At 39.8% G+C, this 25,651-nt stretch overlaps 1 protein-coding gene across 3 annotated transcripts; it reads left to right on the top strand.

Moving 5' to 3' along the window:
- Window positions 1–1,413: 1,413 nt before the first annotated feature.
- On the top strand, window positions 1,414–25,651 carry LOC6047583 (organic cation transporter protein). Of its 3 annotated transcripts, none has more exons than XM_001864591.2 (4): window positions 1,414–1,650; window positions 23,689–24,064; window positions 24,139–24,282; window positions 24,344–25,651. In XM_001864591.2, exons 1-4 carry the CDS (start codon window positions 1,605–1,607, stop codon window positions 25,326–25,328), a joined length of 1,551 nt encoding a protein of 516 aa, XP_001864626.2. In that variant the 5' UTR covers window positions 1,414–1,604; the 3' UTR covers window positions 25,329–25,651. The 3 variants fall into 3 exon arrangements, with proteins under 3 accessions (XP_001864626.2, XP_038119846.1, XP_038119845.1); XM_038263918.1 differs by lacking the exon at window positions 1,414–1,650 and adding an exon at window positions 12,276–12,558; XM_038263917.1 differs by lacking the exon at window positions 1,414–1,650 and adding an exon at window positions 16,316–16,703.

The raw sequence follows: 25,651 nt of genomic DNA on the forward strand, positions 1-25,651 counted from the left end.
TTTCCGAACTTAAAAAAATATATATTTAGAAATGGTCACTCATGGTCACTATTTTTAAAAATCGAAAAACAGCTAATATTTCGTTAAAATCAAACTTTCGGTGGCTATATCTTGATAACGGAGCCCTTTATCAAAAAATCAAAAAGTACAGTATGGCCCTTAAAAAAAATGCAACATGTGCATTTTTTCACAGAAAAAATGTTCCATTCTAAAATGTATTTAACAAACTGATTTTGTTATGTATCATGGTGTTAGTTTAGTATGTTTCAAATATATTTTCATGACAGTTTTTGCAGTTCGCCAAATTTGGGTATTGGTGGGCTACAATAATGGATTTTTTTGGTACAAAATTTACCTTAATTTCATACCTTATATCTTAAAATGGAACAGTTTAAAATATCCAACCCTGTGCCAAAAGCATCGTCAGAAGTCCCTCTTAAATACGCCCAATCGGAAAGGTTCCTAAATTTTGATAGAATTAGTCATTTTAGAGAAAAATGCTATTTGGGTTATCATCTTGAGTGATTCGGCCTAGATAAATTAATAATTTAAAACCTATGTCGATGGCTCTAAAGAGTGCCCAACGGCTCTATACTGTTAAAAGTCATATCAGGGCATCTGTCAAAGTCAATTGCCATCATTTGTTGCATTATTTTTTTTTCCTTGAATCATTGTAGGCTCCAAAAACTCCTAAAATTGAAGCATTTTCAGAATCGGGATATTTTTTAAAACTTCACTGTTTTAGTAGAAGTAGTTAATTGAATGGGAGAAATTCGATGAAATTAATTGTTACACGTCTCAAAAACAGTAACCTTGGAGGCTGTTTACTTTTTAATACATACAAAAATTCACAAGTGGCTCTTCAGATCAACCAACAAAGAAAAGTAATTTGGGCTGGGAGCAAATTTGAGAATTTTAAGTATAAATAGAAGACACCAAATTGATCAGAAAATTCACTCAAAAGTTACAGTTGTTTGAATATTTACATACAATTTTTGTATGGACAGCAGCCAAAATTGTATGGAGACTTGTATGGGTGAACCAATGACGCAAAATAGCTTATTTGGTCATAGGGAAGGCCTCCACAAAGTTTGAGCCAAATCAAAAAATACAAAAAAAATAAAAATGGTCGAAATCGACCGATTTCGTAGAGAGTTGCTCACACTTAAAAATTAAAAATCTTTAAAACTCAAATAAAATAGAAAACTTAAAAACAAAAAACCAAAAAACTTCTTAATTAAACTTCTTAGAGACATGGCGAGTATTCTTACAAAAACACCCTTTTTCATTGCACAACACTTTTCTTAGTCGTCCACGCGGTGCTCTCCTACGCCTCACCGCGGTCATCCCGCATGTGGGACTGGGTTCTGTTACTGTTTCGATTTGGTTCACAGTTTGTGTTCAGAGTAGCAGGATTCGATTGCTGCTGTCATTCGTACGCCGGCCGTTGAACACTTCGGTTCGCTGGTCCGCGCAGTCCAGTCGCGTGCGCAGATTTCGGGCCGGACTCCTTCGGAGTTGAGAAGCAGTTCTTTTATTTTGTGGGACCAGTGATAGTTGTTGGAGTTTATAGGTCTGCTGGATTACGGAAATTTCGCTTCACGATGGGTGAAACCAACCTGGAAATGCGCCCCCGAACCGAGGATGGAGGTAAGGAGGATTGAAATGCGATACTTTATCGGCGGACAGTAGTGTAAACATTAAATTGAAATGGATATTGCAATGGTTGGGTTTATAAATAGATCTGCGTTTAAAGTTGAGACTGCGATTGCTGGATAGCGGAAGTTCCGTTTGTAGTGAAGTTGGTAATTTTAGGGAAAGGGTAGTGTCATTGCTTTGTTTCAACGGCTTAGATCGCGATTAAGATAGTGACTATTTGTGTATGACAAAATTCCCCAAAATTTGTCTTAAGTAGTTGGAAAATCCATTAGAAAAAGTGAAACCGTTCTAGCATCATTTTAAGGAGTGTTGTTTAAGTCTCATTTAGTCCAGTGTCACCCTCCCTAAGGGGGTTTAAAGTGATTTCTTCAAATTCCACCAAATTTGGGAAAGTGTTGTTGACGAGCCATTCGTAAACCACGTGGACTCTTTTGGAAATACGCTCAAGTGATTTAAAAAAAATCCAAGATGGCGGTCAATATGATGGTAACGAAATATTGAAAAAATGCATTTTATTATTGAACAGTAGTGGTGGGCAAAACCGCTCATTTCTGTGAGCCGCTCATTTTCGTTCGCTCATTTAAATGAGCGGCTCTTTTGAACGGCTCATCCGCTCATTTCGCCTAAAGTCAGAAAATAGACTGGAATGAACTGAAACATCTGCTCAAGATATTTAGATTTTTTATTCAAACGACTAATGGAGTGTCCATGAGTGTCACATTTCGTATGATTTTTGTTGATTGATAATTCAAAAATATATGTTTTCATCGCACTTATTCTGAACAGATTGGAGATCGTCCATAAAACATATTCTCGATTTATTCTCGATTTCATTGGTGAGTTTTCAAACGAGCACTTACAATGAACTCTTTTTCATGAGCGCAATGCATGAAAAATGTCACAAACAGGAATCAGGGAGCAGGAAATCGGACGCGAATGTCAAGAAAATTAAGGAATTCGACGAAAAATGGGAGAGAATTGAGCGAAAAGTGACCGGAAATGGACATTTTTCTCTCAATTCTCTATCGTTTTGCACAAACGATGAACGTTTTGACCGAACGATGATCATTTTGCTTCGTGCGTGTTTGAAAAGATCTAAGTTAAATCGAGAATAACTTAGATCTTTTCAAACACGCACGAAGCAAAATGATCATCGTTCGGTCAAAACGTTCATCGTTTGTGCAAAACGATAGAGAATTGAGAGAAAAATGTCCATTTCCGGTCACTTTTCGCTCAATTCTCTCCCATTTTTCGTCGAATTCCTTAATTTTCTTGACATTCGCGTCCGATTTCCTGCTCCCTGATTCCTGTTTGTGACATTTTTCATGCATTGCGCTCATGAAAAAGAGTTCATTGTAAGTGCTCGTTTGAAAACTCACCAATGAAATCGAGAATAGAAAACCGCCGATTTGCTTTATCCTTTTTTGGAAAGCATTTCAAATATAAACGTTCTATATGAAAAAAAGAAAAACATTGATCTCTGAAATCCACAAATATCGATAACTTTTTTCATAGAGAGGTAAACAAACTTGAGTTTTTTTTCAGAAGTGAATATTTTCAACCAAATTATTGCTTTCAATCGTAAAAAGTAAAAATTAATGAAAAGTTAGCTAAATTATCGTTTTAATAATTATCTTCCCATTATTTTGTGAAACAAAAGATTTAATTTGGTGTTCAGAACATGCATATTTGAGGTAGCGTTTTACTGCACTTAATAAATTAGTCTTGAAATGCAGTTTTTTGTTTAATAAGAACAACTTTTATTCATGACAGCAAATGAATGATCAAAACAAGCGTCAAAAAAGAAAATCTGAAAAAATGCCTTATTGCCTTATTGAACAATTACCACAAAAGAGTACCAAGTTTGTGTGATGTGCTGTGGTAAATTACATTTTAAATCATAAACGGTCCAATACATGGATTAAAACCTTAAACTAGCATACTAATTATGTTCGAATGCGTGTAACAACTTCATGTACATAACATTTGAGAAATCTATCGATATTAACATACAGAGATCATGCAACATCTGGCGACAGTCAGCTGATTCAAAATCACAGGCGCCCCGACACAGGCTAGCAACAAGCATAAAGTGCGCCATATTGTTGGAACATGAGGCGGCCGGTGAGAACCTAGTTTCCCCTCTTTTCTCCACAGCACCGTCACCACCACTTCCACCAGTGCGTGGAAGAACGAACCGAACGAGAGCAAATGAGCGAGAGCGAAATAACGAAAGAGTGAGCGAAAACGACGCCGTTCGACGACGTCGACGACGGCGCGAGCGACGCTTATCAAGCGCTCCGTTCGTTCTTTCCGTTCATTCGCTCTCGCTCATTCGCTCTCGTTCGGTTCGTTCTTCGACTCGCTCTTTGATTTGACGGTTCTTTGAAAAGAACCGATTCACAAAATGAACCGCCGCTCATTTTTTCTGAGCGGTCGCTCATTCGTTCTTTAGCTTGAGCCGGTTCATAAGAACGATTCGCTCAAAAAAGCCCATCTCTATTGAACAGGCAATCAACTACAGTTAAACCTCGCATATGCACCTCATATGGGGGTTTCTTATGCGAAGCACGCATATGCGAGGTACAGGGCTTATGGGATTTTGGCTATATGGGAGACATGGGCTATATTTTTATAAAAAATCATCTAAACTATACAAATTTATAGTGTTTTGGAATCGTTATGAAGTCAGCTTTACAGCTACACCAAATTTACATGGTTTACGATGTTCTAGGTCATCCGAAACTTCGTCAAGTTAAGGCCTATGTGTTCAACGCCGTACAAGTATGAGGTAGGCGATTTGACTGTGGTTTTGACCACAGATCATATCCGGATAACCTCAGGGAGGTTCAGGGACTAGTCTACCGATATGTGGTGATGTTCTGGGTCTTCTGTAGAGTCCCTGAAGGTACGTCCGATGGGTCTACCGCCGTAACACGGCAGAGGTCGGTGGTTTTTGACCTCAGATCATATCCAGATAGCCTCAGGGAGGTTCAGGGACTAGTCTACCGATATTTGGAAATGTTCTGGGTCTTCTGTGGAGTCCCGGGAGCTACGCCTGAAGGGTCTACCGCCGTAACAAGGCAGAGTTCGATGGTTTTTGTCCTTAGATCATATCCAGATAGACTCAGGGAGGTTCAGGGACTAGTCTACCGATATGTGGAGATGTTCTGGGTCTTCTATAGAGTCCCGGGAGTTACGACCGACGGGTCTACCGCCGTAACAAAGCAGAGGTCGATGGTTTTTGACCTTAGATAATATCCAGATAGCCTCAGGGAGGTTCAGGGACTAGTCTACCGATATGTGGTGATGTTCTGGGTCTTCTGTAGAGTCCCGGGAGCTACGTCCGATGGGTCTACTGACGTAACACGGCAGTGGTCTGTGGTTTTTGACCTCAGATCATATCCGGATAGCCTCAGGGAGGTTCAGGGACTAGTCTACCGATATGTGGTGATGTTCTGGGTCTCCTGTAGAGTCCCGGGAGTTACGGCCGATGGGTCTACCACCGTAACAAGATACAGGTCAGAAGTTTTTGACCTCAGATCATATTCGGATAGCCTCAGGGTGGTTCAGGGACTAGTCTACCGATGTGTAGTCATTTTTGGGTCTTCTGTAGAGTCCCAGGAGTAACGGCCGATCGCTCTACCACCGCAACAAGATAGAGGTTGGAGGTTTTCGACCTCAGTTCATATCCGGATAGCCTCAGGGAGGTTAAGGGACTAGTCTACCGATTTCTGGTAATGTGCTGGGTCTTCTGTAAAGTCCCGGGAGCAACGGTCAATGGGTCTACCGCCGCAACAAAGCAGAGTTCGGTGGATTTTGACCTCAGATCATATCCGGATAGCCTCAGGGAGGTTCAGGGACTAGTCTACCGATGTGTGGTGATGTTCTGGGTCTTCTGTAGAGTCCCGGGAATTACGGTCAATGGGTCGACCGCCGTAGCATGGCAGAGGTCGGTGGATTTTGACCTAAGATCATATCCAGATAGCCCCAGGGAGATTAAGAGACTAGTCTACCGATGTGTGGTGATGTTCTGGGTCTTCTGTAGAGTCCCAGGAGTTACGGTCAATGGGTCTACCACCGAAATAAGACAGAGGTCACAGAGTCTACCGACTTCTGGTAATGTGCTGGATATTCTGTAAAGTCCCGGGAGCTACGGTCAATCGGTCTACCGCCGTAACAAGGCAGAGGTCGGTGGATTTTGACCTCAGATCATATCCGGATAGCCTCAGGAAGGTTCAGGGACTAGTCTACTGATGTGTGGTGATGTTCTGGGTTTTCTGTAGAGTCCCGGGATTACGGTCAATGGGTCTACCACCGAAATAAGGCAGAGGTCACTGAATTTTGATCTTAGATCATATCCGGATAGCCTCAGGACGATTCAGGGATTAGTCTACCGATGTGTTATGATCTTTTGGGTCTTCTGTAGAGTCCCGGAAGTAACGGCCCTGAGGCTATTCGGATATGATCTGAGATCAAAAACCACAGATCTATATCTTGTTACGGCGGTAGACCCATCGGCCGTAACTCCCAAGATCTTACAAAAGACCTATCACATCGGTAGACTAGCCCCAGAATCTCCCGGAGGCTATCCGGATATGATCTGGGGTCAAAAACCTCCGACCTCTATCTTGTTACGGTGGTAGACCCAACGGCCGTAGCTCTCGAAATCTTACAAAACACCCAGAACATCACCACCTATCGGTAGACTAGTTACGGCTGTAGACTCATTGACCGTTACTCCCAGGACTCTACAGAAGACCCAGAATATTACCATACATCGGTAGACTAGTCCCTGAACCATCCTGAGGCTATCTGAATATGATCTGAGGTCGAAAACCTCCGACCTCTATCTTGTTACGGCGATAGACCCATCGGCCGTAACTCCCGGGACTCTACAGGAGACCCAGAACATCTCCACATATCGGTAGACTAGTCCCTGAACCTCCCTGAGGCTATCCGAATATGATCTGAGGTCAAATCCGTTTTACGTCGGTAGACCCATCGGACGTAGCTCCCGGGACTCTACAGAAGACCCAGAACATCACCACATATCGGTAGACTAGTCCCTGAACCTCCCTGAGGCTATCTGGATATTATCTAAGGTCAAAAACCATCGACCTCTGCTTTGTTACGGCGGTAGACCCGTCGGTCGTAACTCCCGGGACTCTATAGAAGACCCAGAACATCTCCACATATCGGTAGACTAGTCCCTGAACCTCCCTGAGTCTATCTGGATATTATCTAAGGACAAAAACCATCGACCTCTGCCTTATTACGGCGGTAGACCCTTCAGGCGTAGCTCCCGGGACTCCACAGAAGATCCAGAACATTTCCAAATATCGGTAGACTAGTCCCTGAACCTCCCTGAGGCTATCTGGATATGATCTGAGGTCAAAAAACACCGACCTCTGCCGTGTTATGGCGGTAGACCCATCGGTCGTACCTCCCGGGACTCTACAAAAGACCCAGAACATCACCGCATACCGGTAGACTAGTCCCTGAACCTCCCTGAGGCTATCCGGATATGATCTGAGGTCTAAAACTACCGACCACTGCCGTGTTACGGCGGTAGACCCTTCAGGCGTAGCTCCCGGGACTCCACAGAAGACCCAGAACATTTCCAAATATCGGTAGACTAGTACCTGAACCACCCTGAGGCTATCTGGATATGATCTGAGGTCAAAAACCATCGACCTCTGCTTTGTTACGGCGGTAGACCCGTCGGACGTAACTCCCGGGACTCTATAGAAGACCCAGAACATCTCCACATATCGGTAGACTAGTCCCTGAACCTCCCTGAGTCTATCTGGATATGATCTAAGGACAAAAACCATCGACCTCTGCCTTATTACGGCGGTAGACCCTTCAGGCGTAGCTCCCGGGACTCCACAGAAGATCCAGAACATTTCCAAATATCGGTAGACTAGTCCCTGAACCTCCCTGAGGCTATCTGGATATGATCTGAGGTCAAAAACCACCGACCTCTGCCGTGTTACGGCGGTAGACCCATCGGACGTACCTTCAGGGACTCTACAGAAGACCCAGAACATCACCACATATCGGTAGACTAGTCTCTGAACCTCCCTGAGGCTATCCGGATATGATCTGTGGTCAAAAACCACAGTCAAATCGCCTTACTCATACTTGTACGGCGTTGAACACATAGACCTTAACTTGACGAAGTTTCGGATGATCTAGAACATCTTAAACCATGTAAATTTGGTGTAGCTGTATAGCTGACTTCATAACGAATCCAAAACACTATAAATTTGTATAGTTTAGTTGATTTTTTATAAAAATATAGCCCATGTCTCCCATATAGCCAAAATCCCATAAGCCCTGTACCTCGCATATGCAACTCTTGCGACAAAACCGAATCAGGTGGAATGACTCGTATATGCAAAGTTGCATATGCGAGGCGCTCTTATACGAGGTTTAACTGTATTCAAATTTGACTAAAATGGGGTCGCAGAACTATAATTTTATGTTTAAAACAAGAAAAAGAAAACAAATGAATAAAAATTATTCGTGATTCGAAATTGTACACCTGTCCAGTAGGGTGTCCAGAAAACATGAACCCCTGCTCCACCAGCGAAAAACGGTTTTTTAAAGTTATTTTTAGCATCTTTGAGAAATTTGAGCAAATTTGGTTGAGATTAATTCATTGATACCCGAGTCGGAAGTTTGTTTTTCATACAAAAATGACATTTTAAAAATGCGAAAAACTTTCCAGGGTCGAGTTTTACAGCTTTGGTATGGTCTAAAAAGTTTTAGATTGATTGTTCATACATTTTTTTTTTTCGATTTTTCCCGTACAAACTTCAACTTTGAGTATCAATGGGTAAAAGTTGATCGATTTTGCTCATACTTGGCACAAAGTCCTAAAATAGGTCAACAATATTCAGCTTGTGAAGCGAGGTTTTGAAATAAAGTTCCGTGTTCTGAAGAATTGATGGAAATTTATTTTTTCGTAAAATTTTGTTTTTGCGGTGCTGTATTTTTAAACTTGCCCAAACATGCTAAATATGATTATCATGCAGAAAAATGCTTTTTAAATTATTTTCAGTAGATTCAGACCTAAACGTAATTTTGAAAAATATTTGCATCGGTTTTAGTTTATCTAATCTAATCTAATCTAATCAGACCCTAGCGCAGCCAATCTTTCGAAGGGATCCTGGAGAGCGCCTTAGGTTAGATGACGCCTAGCACTCTTCTTGTCATTTATTAACATTTGTAGTGCGCCATTGCATTGAAATGCATTGAAACATCACAAGTGTTAAAGCGGCCAGGCCTACTGCGTAAAGCCGTATCGCAGAGATGACTCGTAATTGGATTGAGTTTGAGCACTGAGTGTTCGAACAACAACACAATTCTGAATCGACAGGGGAGGAAGAAGCGTGGGGACACACCACCATACGCTCCGAGATTTTGGTTGTATTCGTTGGGAGCACCATAGGGACGTGGCGTTACATCGTGCTGCCACCTGGTTTTTTTTAAGCGCAAGAGTGTAAAAGTGCTGAGTCATCGTCTAAAAATAGACGGCGTCCTATCTCGCCCAGCAAAATGAAGTCGATAAAGTAGTCGGTTTCGATGAGAAAAAGTGGAAAATGTGGTCTAAAAATAGCAACGCCATCCCCCTATGCTAAGAAGGTTTGGTACTCCGGGACCCTCTGGGATGGGACATTGTATTTCCACGAATGCCCTGGACTCTATTTGCCGTGGTTATAGCGCCACAACTCGCTCTCTGTAACAGTATCCTTAATTTCAGTCCACGCTCACCAAGTCGTCATAGCCTAGTGGTTAGCATTTTTGCTTACTAATCCAAAGGACGAGGGATCGAACCCCGCCTCGAGCGACTTTGATTTTTCGTTCATATTCACTATTTCAAATTTATATGTTCTTAACTTTCTCGTTGGGAGCAGATGGGCATCGAACCTAGAACCATTCGCTTACAAAGCGAACACCGTAACCAGTCAGCCACGGCCGCTCCTTGCATCGGTTTTAGTTTATCTAAACAAAATACTCAAAAACCCCTTTTATCATTTATGCTCAGCGCACTAGTTGTAAACCATTTTTGGGATTTTTTGTTCTTTGAAAACAGTTTCCCTGATTCTAACAAGATCTTGACCACTTTCCTTTTTTGGGAAGTTCTATTGTGTAAAATTTTACCGTCAGGAGCTATAGGATGCTTTTCCAAGAAAGGAAATCGATAAAACGCTGGAATCTGATTCGACAGTTGTTAAACTGTATGACACTTTAACAGGAAAGGTAGGGGAACAGCATCTAATTCCAGCGTGCCTCTAATGTTGGCAGGTCGGAACTTTGACATTCAATTAAAGCTTGTTAAAAGTGTTTTCAACTGAAATCGAGTGATAAATAGCTCAATAAGAAGTGAGCAGGCAAGTTTTTATAAAAAAAGTTTTGCAAAATTAGTTGTTTAAATTGTGAAAATCAGCAAATTCGATGGAGTTAGGAGCGAGTGCTAAACCTGCCAAACAAACGAGAATTTCCCCTAAGTGTTTTTTGTTTTTTTTTTTGTTTTTGTGTTCCTCACGTTACTGAGGAAAGGATATAAAATCACCTGAAAAATGAACTTCTCAATAAGACCTCCTAGACCCACCTTCATATATATGTACCAATCGACTCAGAATCAAATTCTGAGCAAATGTCTGTGTGTGTGGTGGTATGTTGATCAAAAAATTGTCACTCGATTATCTCGACATTGGCTGAACCGATTTTGTCCGTTATGGCGTCATTCGATCAGTCTTGGTAAGTACTTCAGTCTAGTTAAGTACTTCAAAAGTTATGCTAAAAAATGATTTTAACAAAAGTCCGGATTATTGTAAAACGGGTGGTTTTTGCAAGAAACCTCACCATGCTATACATTTTAAGAAAGGTATTCAAAAGACCTTTCCAACGAGTCCAAAACATTGAAGATCTGACAACCCTAACAAAAGTTATAAGTACTTAAGTGTTATTTACGCAGTTTTTGGAGGCCGGATCTCAGATCAAGCATGAATTGAGTTAAAGATCTGACTACCCTATAATAAGTGCCCTGCAACATGAAGATTTGACTACCCAATCTAGTGGTATGAATAAGGAGTCGAATTGATAAAACACTGAAAAACACCGCCATTTTGTGTCTATTTGGATAGCACCCTTTAAATGTGAGGAAGGCGCCAACCACCTAAAGGTGGATTAAGTAACGTTTTTTGGTTTTGTTTTGGTAAGATGTATCGACAAAGTTTTTTTTTTAATTTGTAACATAAATTGTTAAGCAAACACAAATTGTTACAGTTTTAAAATAGCTGCATCTACTCTATATTGCTTTACTATCGGAATCGGAAAGGGTTGCTTGCTCTGCTATTATCAAAGTTGATAGTTTGATAGAATTAATAAATTATGCAGATTCGGTACGCCGTAAAGAAGTTGAGTCTATTCTCATTCTACCTCATTAAGGGTTGCTTCTAACTTAGAATTTGTACGTTTCAAATATTGAACTGTTCTTACGAAGGTACTAGCTTTATGAAATGTCTTGTCATGCCGTAAACAAAATCATTAAACTTGATTTGGTGTCTTTTACCTCGTGTTACAATCAAACGATTGCATTTACCAATTGGTGTCGTTTTATTTTATTAAACGATTTTTATTCAAAACCGTAACGCAAGCCTTCAGGCTATTTGTGTCAAGAACTTCGCAAATGTGATAACATTGAACTTGAACCTGCACAGTACTTTGCGTTATTTTGAGTATACATGGTTGTGCTGATAAGGATGCATTCATTCACGTAGGACGATTTACATTAAAAAAAAAAAAACAAGTTGATTTCCGGTTTCATGGTGTTTTAAGTTTAGCGTTTAGTAGAATTGCAAGGCTTGCAGAAATGTCAATCAACCTGATCATTAAATCTAAATTACTTGCTTGTTTAAGCTACTTTGTCTAATTGAAATAAGTGCAATAAAGGTGAATTATGGCACATTTATCTTGTGGCGTGCGCAAACCCAAACACCGGGCACTTTCATTTGTATAGACAAGAGAGATGGCCAATTTAATGCAATTCCGCAAAACGCAATGCACCGCCGTAGATGCAATTTGGCATGTCACTATCGTACTCTGGTTGGAGCTAAACAAATAAATCCAAAGCACTCAGAGAGGTATGGTGCACTTATATGGTGCCATCTGTTGAGTTTAAAGGAAACAAATGTACCCTAAATCCCCTATGGTATTACTTCCAAAGAAATAAGCCCAACTGGCAACCGTATACAAAGTGCACTTCCGATGATAGTAAGAGCCACACGTTGAATATCTGGCGGCTCGAACTTGCCCACTTGGAGGGTTGGCCACCGTCGGTAGTGTAATAGCCCTCTGGGTAATTCAACAGTCTACGGAAGATAAACTGACTGCTGCTGCAGCGCTCCAGTGAAAGTCATATCTTTGCGGTTACCCGTAATTTGATCTAATCTCCGATGCACCGCCAATCAAACGTGAGCGCCGGTCCACGTGCAAAAACGCGATAAGTGCACATAGTATTGACTACCTTTTTCCGAGCAGTTGCAGTTAGTGATGGGCGTTTGTTGGCGACTGCAAGTCTGGCTCAACAATGTATTTTGCAAGAACGTCAATTGGAAATAAATGATAGATCTTGAACTACTTCAACTCGGAAGAAAGTTCCCACGATCGATTGGTTTCGATCGGGCATCAAGTGGCAGATAACCTCATCGTCACACAGCAAGTGTAGTGATAAGTTGTGGAATGTACAGAGTTAATTGAGTCGTTAGCCGATAGTATCTAACGCAGTGGGTTCGGTCTGGCAATGTAGTGCTGAAGGATCAAATTTCCTCTTGTTTCGGTCAATTAACCGACAATTAAAGCTTCTGGTGGTACTTGTGCTCAGTGGTTAGTATAAGCAGTGGAATGTAATGTTTTATTATTATTTATTTTATTTATATTTAGATACCGACAACTGGGACGAAACGGGACAGATGTACTAATTATGTTTTTCTGTGTCTGTTCTTACCGAAACCAAGCCAACATATTAAAATATTGTGCAAAAGTATGGCTAGAACAAAAAAAAAAAACGGTTTTAAGTAACAATTTTATCTGAATGAATTAATCGATATCTAGAGTAACATTTTTTTATTGGATTGACCTGATAAATTTCACATAAAATATTTTTTCTCAGTATTTTTTTTTGTTATAAATGCATAATTAAAAAATGTTCACCTTTTTCAATGCTTTTGGAATTATACTAAAATTTGATGATAGAAAAAAAGTATTTACACTTTTTTAAATATTGGAAGTCCATAAATTTTTCAAGAGGATCTTGAGCAAAATTTTGTTGTAGCAAATACTGTTGTGTTGAAGGAGCTATTACACTACCGCAAACAAACTCGCACATTTTCATGTTTGACAGTTTGTCGAACTCGCAAACGTGTTTGCGGAAAAATCACAAACAAGGCAAAATGTATGCAGGCTGGCATTCGTACAAACAAATCCAGGCAAACAAACAAAGCAGGCAAAAAGTGCGAGTTTGTTTGCCGTAGTGTAATAGCTCCTTGATCTGCTAGTAAAATATTTCTGTCAGTTCAGGGTATGGTGGAATACCACGCTCCAAACAAAAAATAATAATTTTGAAGGCCACTTAGTCTATGCACGATCACATACAGTTAAACTACTGTAAAAAAATTACAAAATATCAATGTTTTTTGAAAATATTTGTTTTGCTAAACTTTTCGTATTGTATAGATCACAAATGCATGAATAAGCGTTACACAATGTATTCTGAATAATTTGCGATCGATTCAACAGATTTTAAATGAATATTCAGTATTTGTCAATATTTTTTGAACCTCGTTTTTTTGGGAAATTTTAACAAAAACTTGAAATAAATTTTGCAATTGCCTAATTCTAAATCAAATCATCATGGTCTTGCTATCTTGTTGCCATTTTGTGCAGCTCATAATTTGACATGCACAGATTTTCAAACACTCATGATTTTTCACACTAAAAAAATGCAATTTTCACGGTGACCATAATCTCAAAACTCCAAATTTCACGGAAATTTCGCGGAACGGGAAAAATGTTAAAATAACCTTGAACAAATTACAGAAACTAATATTTTTACTAAAATTTATAATATTTTTCATTCAGCAATAAATTTGCCGAACTTATTACACCAATCTAATTTCAAAATATCTTTTTTCTGTTTAGTTATGTACGTATAATTTTTACATGAAATTATATACCGAATAGAACTAAAGCAAACATTTAGAGTGAAATATGTGCAACACATTTTTCATAAGCTCTGAAATAGTAGTTTATGCAACAAGTTGCAAAAAGAGGATTTTTTCAGCACGAGTCGTACATTTATCCAACGAGGTTCACCGAGTTGGATAAATACGAAGAGTGCTGAAAAAATCAAGTTTTGCAACGAGTTCCATACAACATTTTTTGCAATTCCAAAAAAACACACACTGAGTGAAATTTTAAGTCAAATTTTCATGTATTTCGTCAATAAATCGTTTAAATCAAAAAATGTTGAAAAGTGTTACTTTTCGAAACAAGTGCTGAAAATTTCAACTTTTCAGCACCCATTTGAGTGCTGAAAAGTAGAACTTTTCAGCATTTATTTTGAAAAGTGTTGCTATTCGATTCTGTTATTTGTGGTACAGAAAAGTAGGCTATTTCGTTGTTCAAGAATGACAGGAAAAGTAAGTACCGTAAACTGGGGTCAATCGGGACACATGGGGCGAATTGGGACAGCAGTTTTTACCATGTTAGAGCACAATATTTTGATTTTTCTGGATTACAGATTACGGTAGTTTAACGGCGGAATTGCAAAAAACACGTTATCTATCTTCAAAAGTTTAGCTTTAAAAAACAAAATGCAAAAGCATAACCTATGCCAAAATCTTTAAAATTTTATAACAAATTAAACCTTAAAATTTCATAGTTCCACAGTAATTTCGTGAAAATTTCACGGGACTCAGGAAAAATCTTAATTGTCAAATTTCACGGGATTTTATGGAAATTACCAAATTTTACGAATTTCACTTTTTCCGCGAAATCGTGAAAATTCAGTAGCCTTAATAATAAGCTTTAATTAACCTAAAATACGAAATATATCAAAACGGCATTTAAAAGTTGCGCAAATTGACGTATAGTTCACTTTATTGCACTTCATCGCCGTTAAAAACCATGCGGGCTGGGAAATCCCAAATTTCCAAACCGCCCATAATGTAAACATAGCCTTAAAACAAGCTCAACGCAGAACGCGTCAACCGGTTTATGCGCGCTCACAGTTCGCTCACAGTACACGAGTTCTAGTCGCTACTAGTTACACTAGCCAGCAGGTTCGCACATTCGTAAACTTATTCACATTTCCTTTCCAGCAGGTTTTTAAGGTATAGGCCTGAAGCAAGGTATCTCGTTATTTAAAAAAAACCTCCCGTGCCAAAAAGTCCACTACGAGTGATCTCGGGAAATACGGTTTTACCCATCGAGTGGGGGATACTTCCTTCTCTCAGTGGAGCGAAACTACTCTCTGCTCTCTTTTGGTGCCAAGCCCTGGTTGTGATCACTTATTTGCTAGAGATGTTAGGGTCAACATATGTTGTGTTGATTAAATCAAATTTTGTCCGTGAACGTCGGTAACATATCTGTTCCAAGAATAAGAATTTGAAAGATAAAACGATTCACAGTCAACTTTTAAAGGACAAATGCGAATGAACGCCTCAAATACTTCCATGCGTTCACTCACTCACTTGCTCATTCACTCACTCATTCAATTAAGTGCTCATTACCTCATTCATCGGCTCACCTATTCATTCACTCGGTCTCTCGCTTGTTTACTCTCTCACTCATCCGTTAATTCCTTGCTCACTCACTAGCTCACTATCTTACTTTCTTGTTTACTTACTCACTCGTTTTCTCACTGACTCGTTTACTCACTCGCTAACTCACTCACTCACTTAAATGCTCGCTTAATTGCTTACTTACTTAAATCGCTCATTGTCTCACGAGCACATTGATTTACTCGCGTCTTCACTTACTCGCTTGCTTGTCTCACTAATTGACTTAATCGTACATTGACTAACTCACTTGATCACGCAGTTACTCACTTGCTCGTTTGCTTCTTTCCCTAGCTTAGTACACTCAAACTCCGATGGTTTGACACCATCCAACTGAACGGGGTCACTTTTTAATTTGACACTCCTTTTATACGGAGTTCACACACACTATCAAACGTTTATTTTGATAGTGTGCGTAAGCGCCATGTAAAAAGTGACAGTTCGTCACTTTTTAGTTTGACTTTGACCAACCAAACTAAAACAGTGTCAATCGAGAAGGTGACCACCCACCGAGGGTTGAGTGTAATAAGAATGATATCTTTAGTACATTGGTGTAATTTGGCGGTATGATTTCGCTAGCAATTGGCGCACTCTACGCTCAGAGTTGTTGGGCAAGAAAACATCCAGTCTTGAACTCGCCGATCTCTACAGAACTGCGATCACTTCCCGCCGCAGCGAGGTATATCCAGTACGAAAGGGTTCCCCAAAACACCTGAGCGCGCGAGAAGTCGATCGCGAGAGTTCGCCAGAGTCACCTGAAGAGAGCCTGAACTCTGGCGGTGGTATAAAAGCAAAGATAAACAATTTCGCCGGACCTAGTACGGAGCGGGCACTGCTCAGGACAAGATCGCGACGGAAGATCACGGTGGCACAACAGTTACAAGTGCAGGTAGAGCAAGCAATTACAAGAAGTCGTGTGCAGACCGTGGTCAACGCGTGGGATTGTGCATGGAAACAAGAGTTTAAGCGCGACAAGTTGTAATTTATCGATCGCGAAAAAAAAAGAACTACAAATCGGTACCGTGGAGTGAAGGTCGGCTTGGTTTATAGCGGTGATTGATGATTTGTATCCATTTGCAACGGAAAGTGAGAGTGAATGCAGCGTTGAAGATTGGGCACAGTACCTGTGATAAATCGATAGACCGTGACGGCGATCTTTGATAGACAAACGGAGATTTACACAAAGTAGCAGTAAGTTGAAGTTCTTGACAAAGGTTAAATAGGTTTAAGTGGGCTGAACCCGTGACATTCGACTCAACCTTTAATTTGGGAAGCAAGAGAATGCTCAGTACAAGTTATACCATCAATATCGATTGAGCCCAAGTTCTTCACGATCAACAGAGATCTGATCATTTCTCCTATCGCGAACAACAACTTGTGATAAGTCACACTGTAGCAAATCCGCGGCATACTTCACACGTTAAGTCACTACTGTTTGCTCGGCGACGTAACGGCTTTTGGGAAGCCTTGGCCAAAGTGAAATCTCCCCAATTTGGGCAATTCCCGCAAACGTGACTATTTGCGTCGGCATTCGTCTGCAAGTGTGCCTCAATTAGCACGTGTACCGCTGATTTGTTGGCTGATTATCACCACGAACGATTCATCGGAAACTCTCGATCTTGATCCGGCAGCCGTACTGGACAAGCTGAGTAAGCAACTGAGTGCAAATTTGCATTCCCAAATATTTACTCGCGACGAAAACATCATCTTGTACAGCGATCTTGCGGAACGAGCCATGGAAGCTTCCATACGGACGTTACGTTACAGTTTAACGCCCACCCAGCTACGTTTTCGCAGGAAAGGGATCTCGAAATGCCCACCGCACGTGCAGTTTAGTGAAAGTTTTTCAATTCCGTTGCAAAACGTGCACTTAATAAAATCTCCAGCTATGGAAGCTGAACTGACTACTGGTCATGCATTGCTAGTCTTGCCGATGAACGCAAATTACCAAGTTGCGAACATGGTCATAAATCTGGCGGGCATTTGTAAACGAAACGTGTCGGCAAGCCAACATCCGTCGTCCTAATTGAGGTGGCTAGCGTGTGGCAGATATGACGTTTGTTTTGATTTGAGATGGGATTCGCCGTTTTCTCACCTGGGTTTTTGTTAATTGATACGATACGATACAGTGATTGTGCTAATATGATTGCGGCGCGTCTGCTGACTGGCGCGCCGTTCTAGAAGCCTGGTGTGAATTAATCAGATCAAAATTTTAAATTACATATGATAAAAAGTTCAATACACTTGTAATAGGGTCCTAAATGCTTTGGTTAATTTTAACATACAACGATAAAAGGCATGCCAGGGACCATTCCTGATGGTTTTCCTCCAAAGCTTGTAAGGAGAATTAGGGTGGTTCGTCGCTGTTGCATACAGGCTAAAACTGCATGCAATATGTGGGAGTAACGATCAGCACTAATTCTCCATACAAACTATAGAGAATATCCATTCGGCCCTGTCTAAATATATTTGAAAAATTCCTTAAACACTTCCCCTCGAGTTGAGCCTGCGCAGAAATTTTGTTGGTCGGTGTAATCAATAGACTTTTTAAACGAGTGTAAAAATTTGAAGATCTGGCAACCCTGTATATTGTTTAAGTACTTTTTGAAGCTATGGCCGGATTCTTCATCTGACATCCGACCTATCGTCGGATATGTAATAAATAGTCCTTCTCAATCGGTCTAAAAGTTTGAAGATATGGCAACCCTGTCTGAAGGTACGACCACCTAAGTGATTTTTGAGGATGGATCTTAGTTGAACCAAGATAGTTCAATACCATAAGTTTAGTATGTATTACAAATATGTCTGAATTTATTGTGTGACCCAGTTTTGATACGGAGTGAGGAGAGTACCAAGCACATTGGTGGATTAAGTTATTTTTTTATTTTAATAAAATGATGCGACTGTCGAAAAAAACTTGTTTGCATAGACAGCTTAATTTGGCATTCCGGAATGATCACCACTGCACAGTGGGCGAAATGGAACCCAAAATCGGACCTAATTGAACGCGGCTGGTTTCCTGGTATGAAAAATAGTGTTTCTTATGTAAAAAAGTCCGACGAATCGATTGGTGATGGTTTCATCCACCGCACAAAACGGCAAAGGGTCCATTTTGCCCCAATTCCCCATTTTTTTAATTTTTTTTCTTAAAAATCGGTCTGTATTTAGAGCGGAGGCTTCACGCGGCCATCCAAAATGCACATAACTTATGTGAAAATGCCCCAAAAATCAAGTAAAAATAACCACTTGCACCGCAAAAATCATCTAAGGTCCATTTAACCCCAATTCCGCTATAAAAGCATTAATGACCGTTTTCAAACGTTAGGTCAGATTTTAAAAATCTGGAAATATTTTTATCGTAAAGATCAGACAATTTTACATTAGAATGACGATTTGCACTTGATAGTTTGATACATTTATGTTGATAAAAATATGTAAAAGGCAGTTTATTCTGCGTTTGGGAAAATTGGTCTAAAACTGATTTTTCAATCTTTTTATTTAGTTTAAATTCTAAATCAACATAAATGTCAAAACTAGCAAATCGTCATTCTTATGTAAAATTGTCTGATCTTCACGATAAAAATATTTTCAGATTTTTAAAATCTGACCTAACATTTGAAAACGGCCATAAATGCTATTTTAGTGAAATTGGGGTTAAATGGACCCTAGATGATTTTTGCGGTGCAAGTGGTTATTTTTACTGGATTTCTGGGGCATTTTCACATAAGTTAAGTGCATTTTGGATGGCTGCATGAAGCCTCTGCTCTAAATACAGATTGATTTTTAAGAAAAAATGGGGAATTGGGGCAAAATGGACCATTTGCCGTTTCGTGTCCAATCGATTCCTCGGATTTTTTTTACATAAGAAGCACTTTTTTTCATACCAGGGAACCAGCCGCGTTCAATTATGTCCGATTTCGGGTTCCGTTTCGCCCACTGTGCACTGGTATTTAAGCTACGAATTATTGTAAAAATAAAATTTTTAAATATAATTTCTCAGTATATTTTTTCTCTTTGTGTCATAAAAATACCAAAATTGTGTTTTAAATATTTCAAATTTCAAAACTGATTTTGAATTTAAGAAAATATGTTTAGTGAAAAAACACAAACATTGATATAGAAGTGCGCACCAACTATTTTGATACTTAACTTGTACCTCAAAGGATCATAGTTGGGTTTGATTTTTTGAATTTGCGAAAAAAGTAAAAAAAATGTTTGTGATAGTTACGCTAAAGTGCCCAGCTTATCGAGAAAAGTGGGGCTATAATATAAACGTTTTGAAAATAACGTCGTCAATGGGCACCCCCTAACCAAATTATGAAAAATAAATTAAGGATGGTGGGACAGTTGCCCCATTTTGCCCCACCATGTGCAGTGGCTACGGGCAAAAGGCAATTTTTGGTATTTTGATCTAATTTTTGAAGTTAATTAAATAAGGATAACAAATCACGAAATCATTGAAACCTTTTATCTAATGTTTAGCACAGCCAATTGGAGCCTAACATTTCAAAAGGGCACATAAATTTTGTAAACAATAGTGTGAAAGGGACACACCCTTGTTTAAAAAAGTTATGTGCCCTAATGAAATGGCAAGCACGAATTCTTCTTTATATTTTTTACCATCTGTTTGTCCAAAAAGAAATTTGCGGGCCAATGGTACGCATTAAAATTTCCATACATTTTTGTATGAAGGATATTCAAAATAAGCGAAAATCTGGAGTTTTTTTTTTGAAAAGGTCCAATAAACCAAATTGTGTTTTTGAAACCGTCTTGAGTCAGGGATATTAAAAACACCCAAAAAGCAAAAAATTATGTATCATAAAATTCTAATTATTTCAAATACAAAGGAACCTCTTTTTACGCGGTGCGTTACGTTTTTCTAATTTGTCGATTTCTCTGGAACGATGCAACATTTTTGCAATCTTTTAAATGCAAATTGTAGGTTTTGTTCAGATCTTCAAAACTCTTTTTGAAGCTTCAAAAATATTGTATGGTTTTAGAGTAATCGACGAAATAAAAAGCGTAACGCCACCGCGTAAAAAGAGGTTTCTCTGTATGTTAATTTACCATTCATTTATCTTTATTTGGGGTGAAAAACAATTTGTATGATAATTCCGCAAAGTTGTATGAAGAATTGGATGGGAAAAACTATTTATTATTATGCATGGACTTAGTTTGACTCAAACCATAATAAACAAAGAAAAGTCGATTTGCGAAAAAGTTTAGAATTGCTTTAGAATTGGATGCAAAAACTCAAACTTGTAACAGTAATAAGGTAATTACTTTATAAATACCTAATTCGTGCTTTTTAACTAAGATTCACGTTTCACAAATTGTCATATAAAAACATCTCAGGCAATAAAAAAAAAACTCCCCGGATAAGTTCACAATAGCTCAATCAACAATCGTTCATTAAGCTACACCGGTTGGATTCGCCAATTTTTTTTCGCAGTCAAATCACCCAGATGCCATTGTCAGCCGGACAGTGTGGACAACAATTTAATCTGTGCACCTTCATAGTCGTCTGGCCTACTACGGGGCATCACGAGAGCATGTCGAAAACTTTCGTGTGATGGATAGTTTTCTATCTGTCCGTTGCAAACTTGTTCCATGACAACCTGAATGACGCTATTTCGCGAGAGTTTGATTGAATGTTGGGACATCCCTCTGAAAATTAGTTATTAATAAAAGGGAGAGTAGGTTTCTTACGTAGGAACATATCTTGACTTTTTTTTTGAAAAGGTCCAATAAACCAAATTTCCAGTTTTTGCTATTTGGGTGTTTTTGAAACTGCCTTGAGTCAGGGGTATTAAAAAACATCCAAAAACAAAAACTGAAAATTTGGTTTATTGGTCCTTTTTTTTTAAAAAAAAATAATACAGATATTTTCAATCGATTAAAATTTAATTTTTAAAATTGAAGTACCTTACTTGAAACTTTTTTTTAAATTATGAAAAGAAGTTTAAAAAAATAAATAAAAAAGATTTTATGCGCATACCCTCTCTTCCAACGAAAGAAACATGATTGTTAAAACGTCGAATGCCACGCTTGGCTGAATTTAATATCCGTCCGCTAAAAATAAACTCCGCGAAATGACAGTCGTTGGGGGCCGGTCTTGACACCCGCAGATAGACATGACCTAGCCAAAAGCATCACGTGATCTCGGCGTATCGGGTTGGGGTCAAACAGCCTATCTCTCCGACTTTGACACCTCGTTGGCAAAATAGGTATAAACACAGTAGAAAAATGTGGTATAAAATTTGATTTGTTTTATTTCGTTGGAGAAGTGCAATTTTTGTTTTTTTCATTATTTTTAAAGTTTAAAGTACACACTTTTTTGACATAAAATCATTTCATAATTCATTTAAAATTATGTAATATAACGATGATTTTAACAGTGAATTCAAATGTCGGCGGCCGCTACTGTGGGTCGAGGCACGACGCAGCTACGGCATTTAAATAAATAGTAAAAATATTGAAAGAAGCTCACGTGATTTCGCGGATGGTGCACCGGAGTCTTGCCGGTAGTTTTCACTCGTTCGACACGTTGGATGCACGTGTTGGTACATGCCTGGGATATAGTTATTTGCCTCATTGGCTCGCGAAGCATGTGTTTTCTCCTGGTCAACACACAACAACAAATAACGTTTATGCGAGGAATTGAAGTTTAAACATATTAATTTCACTTTGGTTTGAAGAATAACGATTCGGAGACAAAGTGAATTTACAAACCTTGTATCGGGCATGTTGTCAATATTATCTAAGAGCAAATTAAAAAAAAATATATATTGTTGCCAACGTTGACTTTGGGTCGTTAATAGCAAGTAACCGTTACTTTTAAGTCATGTGACAAAAAAGTTTCAAGTTTGCAACCAAAGATGATGAAGGTCTTATTCACGCAAATGAATCAAGTTTTTGCTATCCATTTTTTGCCCAATGTCAAATAGGATTAAGGTCAGCTGCTAATTTTGGTCATGTTCTTCCAACAGCATGAGCCACAATGATCAGCATTTTTTTGTATTTAATTTATTTATTTCTTGTTTATTGAACAATAGTTTGTTACTGTTTGATTTCATTTTTAGAACTTTTTTTTAAATCATGATCTGCGGATAAGCAGCTTCGCATACTTGTTTTGTCATCCATTATAGGGGATAACGATAAAAATATGCCTAAGCTTGCTTAAAACCAGGAAGATGCTAAAGGCCGCCATCTTGGGTAATTAAAGTACAACATTAAATTAGGTCAGCGGCCCGATGTCTGCTTAATAATCCCAATTTTAGTAGTTTATTTTGCAAATAAATTGATAAAAATCACCTTATAAACATACACTAACTTTTAAGCGTACATTGCGGTGAAATTTTACATAAAAGACATAAAAACAAAAACAATTGGGTACTAAAGCCCTATGCCAATTTTTATGTACAACGGTAAAAAACACGATCAAAACCCATTTCTGATCACTTTTTTTTCATTTTAATGCAAAAAATAAAATAATGACATGACAACATTTTTCGACGGATCAACTATGGTCCCCTTGGAACGAGCTGTCAAGTAGGAACTTTCCTGTCAAGAAGGACCGCGAGGTTAATTTTTCAAAATTGATTTAAAAAATCCATTTTAAACTCTTTGTGGTCGTACAAAGGGTCATTGTCCTCAGAAAAAAATGCTTTATCGCTGTAAACAATAATATCAGCAATCGAAGCTTCATTTTAGGACCCAAATATTTTATTTCCATTTTATGACTGCAGTTTTTGTACTTTTTTTTTACAGTGTGCAGTTTCTTTGTTTTAGTTCCGTAACGAACAGCTGTTCGTTGATGGTGCCGTAATTGACAGCTCCCTTTTGTTCTGGAGCCAAAGTTGACAGCTTGTGTTGGCTGCGGGCGAGCTGCCTGTAGTGAGATATAGATGTCGCCCCCTGCTTAAAACAGGTGCTGGTGGTTATGTTACCGACATGATCAGTATGGCAAAGAACATTGTAAGGTAATAAAAATCCAGAGAAAGTCTTTTCAAAAATAACCTGAAAATCAATCTTGTGGCCAATTCTTACGGTAAATGTCTCACCATCGGAGCTTCCGGCCACTGCTGTCATACTGTCTATTTTCATGCTCGGAAATAATTATATTTATCAAATTTGTGTCTCTCATGCCCAACAACCCTTTCTTTTTCCTCAACAGTGACGGCAACGAGTGCGAAAAAAAGTGACTCCAAATGGAACCTGGACCCGATCCAGCGCGCCATGGGTCAGCTGGGCTGGTGGCACATCGTGGTTTGCGCGGTGGTGTTCCCCCTCAAGTTTCCCGTGGCCTGGCACCAGATGGGCATCATCTTCCTGGGTGCGGCCATGAACTACACCTGCGCCTCGAACACGACGCAGGACGCCTGTTCGAAGGAATGCACCAGCTGGGAGTACGATCGCAGCGTGTTCACCTCGACCATCATCAGCGAGTGGGATCTGGTGTGCGAAAAATCTAATCTGGTCAATCTGTCCCAGACCATCTTCATGTTTGGCATACTGGTCGGTGGAGTGGTGTTTGGGTCGTTGGCGGATAAGTAAGTTATAGTTTGCGAGAAGTTTAATTATTGGTGTCTAATAAATTATGTTTTTTTTTCTTTTCTGATAACAGGTTTGGACGACGACCCCCTATGGTGGCTGCGGTCATCATTCAGCTCATCTCCGGCGTTGCGACAGTTTATATTCCGTGGTTCTGGGGATTCGTTGTTCTGCGCTTTATTACGGCCGTTGCCACCGGTGGAACGATGGTCACCAGGTGAGCCCGTTCTTGATTTATGCAAGTTCGCTGGAAATTAATGTAAATCTTTTTCTTAAAGTTTCGTTCTCATCATGGAAATCATTGGGCCCAAGTGGCGCGAGCTGTTCTCCGTGCTGTACCAAATCCCGTTCAACCTGGGTCATCTCACGCTAGCGGGATTCGCGTATTTCCTACGTGACTGGCACCACTTCCAGTTTGGAATATCGATCTTCTCTGTTCTGCTGATTTCGTACTACTGGCTGGTTCCGGAATCGCCTCGCTTCTTGTTCACCTCTGGTAATACGGAGCGAGCGGTCGAAGTGCTGGAGAAGGCCGCCAAGTGTAACAAGCTGTCAACGGACAACATCCGTAGCGAGGTGGAGCAATTCGCCAAGACGAAGAACACTGCCGTAGCGGCTAAAGGCAACGTGTTCGATCTGTTCCGCACGCCGAACCTGCGTGCCAAAACCCTGTACATGTGCTTCAACTGGTTCGTCTGTGGACTTGCGTTCTTCGGCGTGGCCCAGTACATCGGACACTCGGGTGGTGACATCTTTGTCAACGTGGCCATCGGAGCCGCTCTGGAACTTCCCGGAACGCTCATTTGCATCTACATGATGAAGGCGTACGGACGTAAAAAGACCCTCATCACATCCAACACCGTCACCGGGTTGACCATGCTGGCGATCGCATTCGTGCCACAAAACGTGACCTGGCTGAACGTTGGCCTTGCGTCGATTGGCCTCGTCGGCATGAGCATCTCCTTCCCAACGGTTTACCTGTACGCGGGAGAGCTCTTCCCAACGGTGGTGCGAAATGTTGGCATCGGAACAGCCTCGATGATTGCCCGAATCGGTTCCATGATTGCTCCATTCGTGGCCGGAATGGGAGCTCTTGCCTATTGGTTGCCGCCGGTAATCTTCGGTTTGACGCCACTTATAGGTGCGTTCTTTGTATTTTTCCTGCCCGAAACTCAGGGTCACCCGCTGCCGGAGACCATCGAAGACGGAGAGAACTTTGGCAAACGACGATCAACGGACGGAGTCGAGAACGGAAGGCACTAACTCTCAGAAAAATCCTATTTTAGTTTGTATTTCAGTGTTCGCTTGACACTCGCCACTCGCTCCACAAGGAGAGTTCATCTACTCCTACAGATACCATAACATTGAACGACGATGATTTCAGAAGGATCTACATCGCTCCTCAAACTCTCTCTTTGAACACTAACTCTATTTTAAATACTACTAGCGAAGCTAATCCGTTACGTTCTGTCGTATATGTGTACAAAAAAAGACAATGTTGTAGTTTTTAATGCCAAAATATGCCCATACGTGAATGATATTTTCGTGTAAGTGATACAACAATAAACCAATTTAAGATTTTTGAA

Source organism: Culex quinquefasciatus, chromosome 3 (assembly GCF_015732765.1).
Source record: "Culex quinquefasciatus strain JHB chromosome 3, VPISU_Cqui_1.0_pri_paternal, whole genome shotgun sequence".
NCBI lineage: Eukaryota > Metazoa > Arthropoda > Insecta > Diptera > Culicidae > Culex > Culex quinquefasciatus.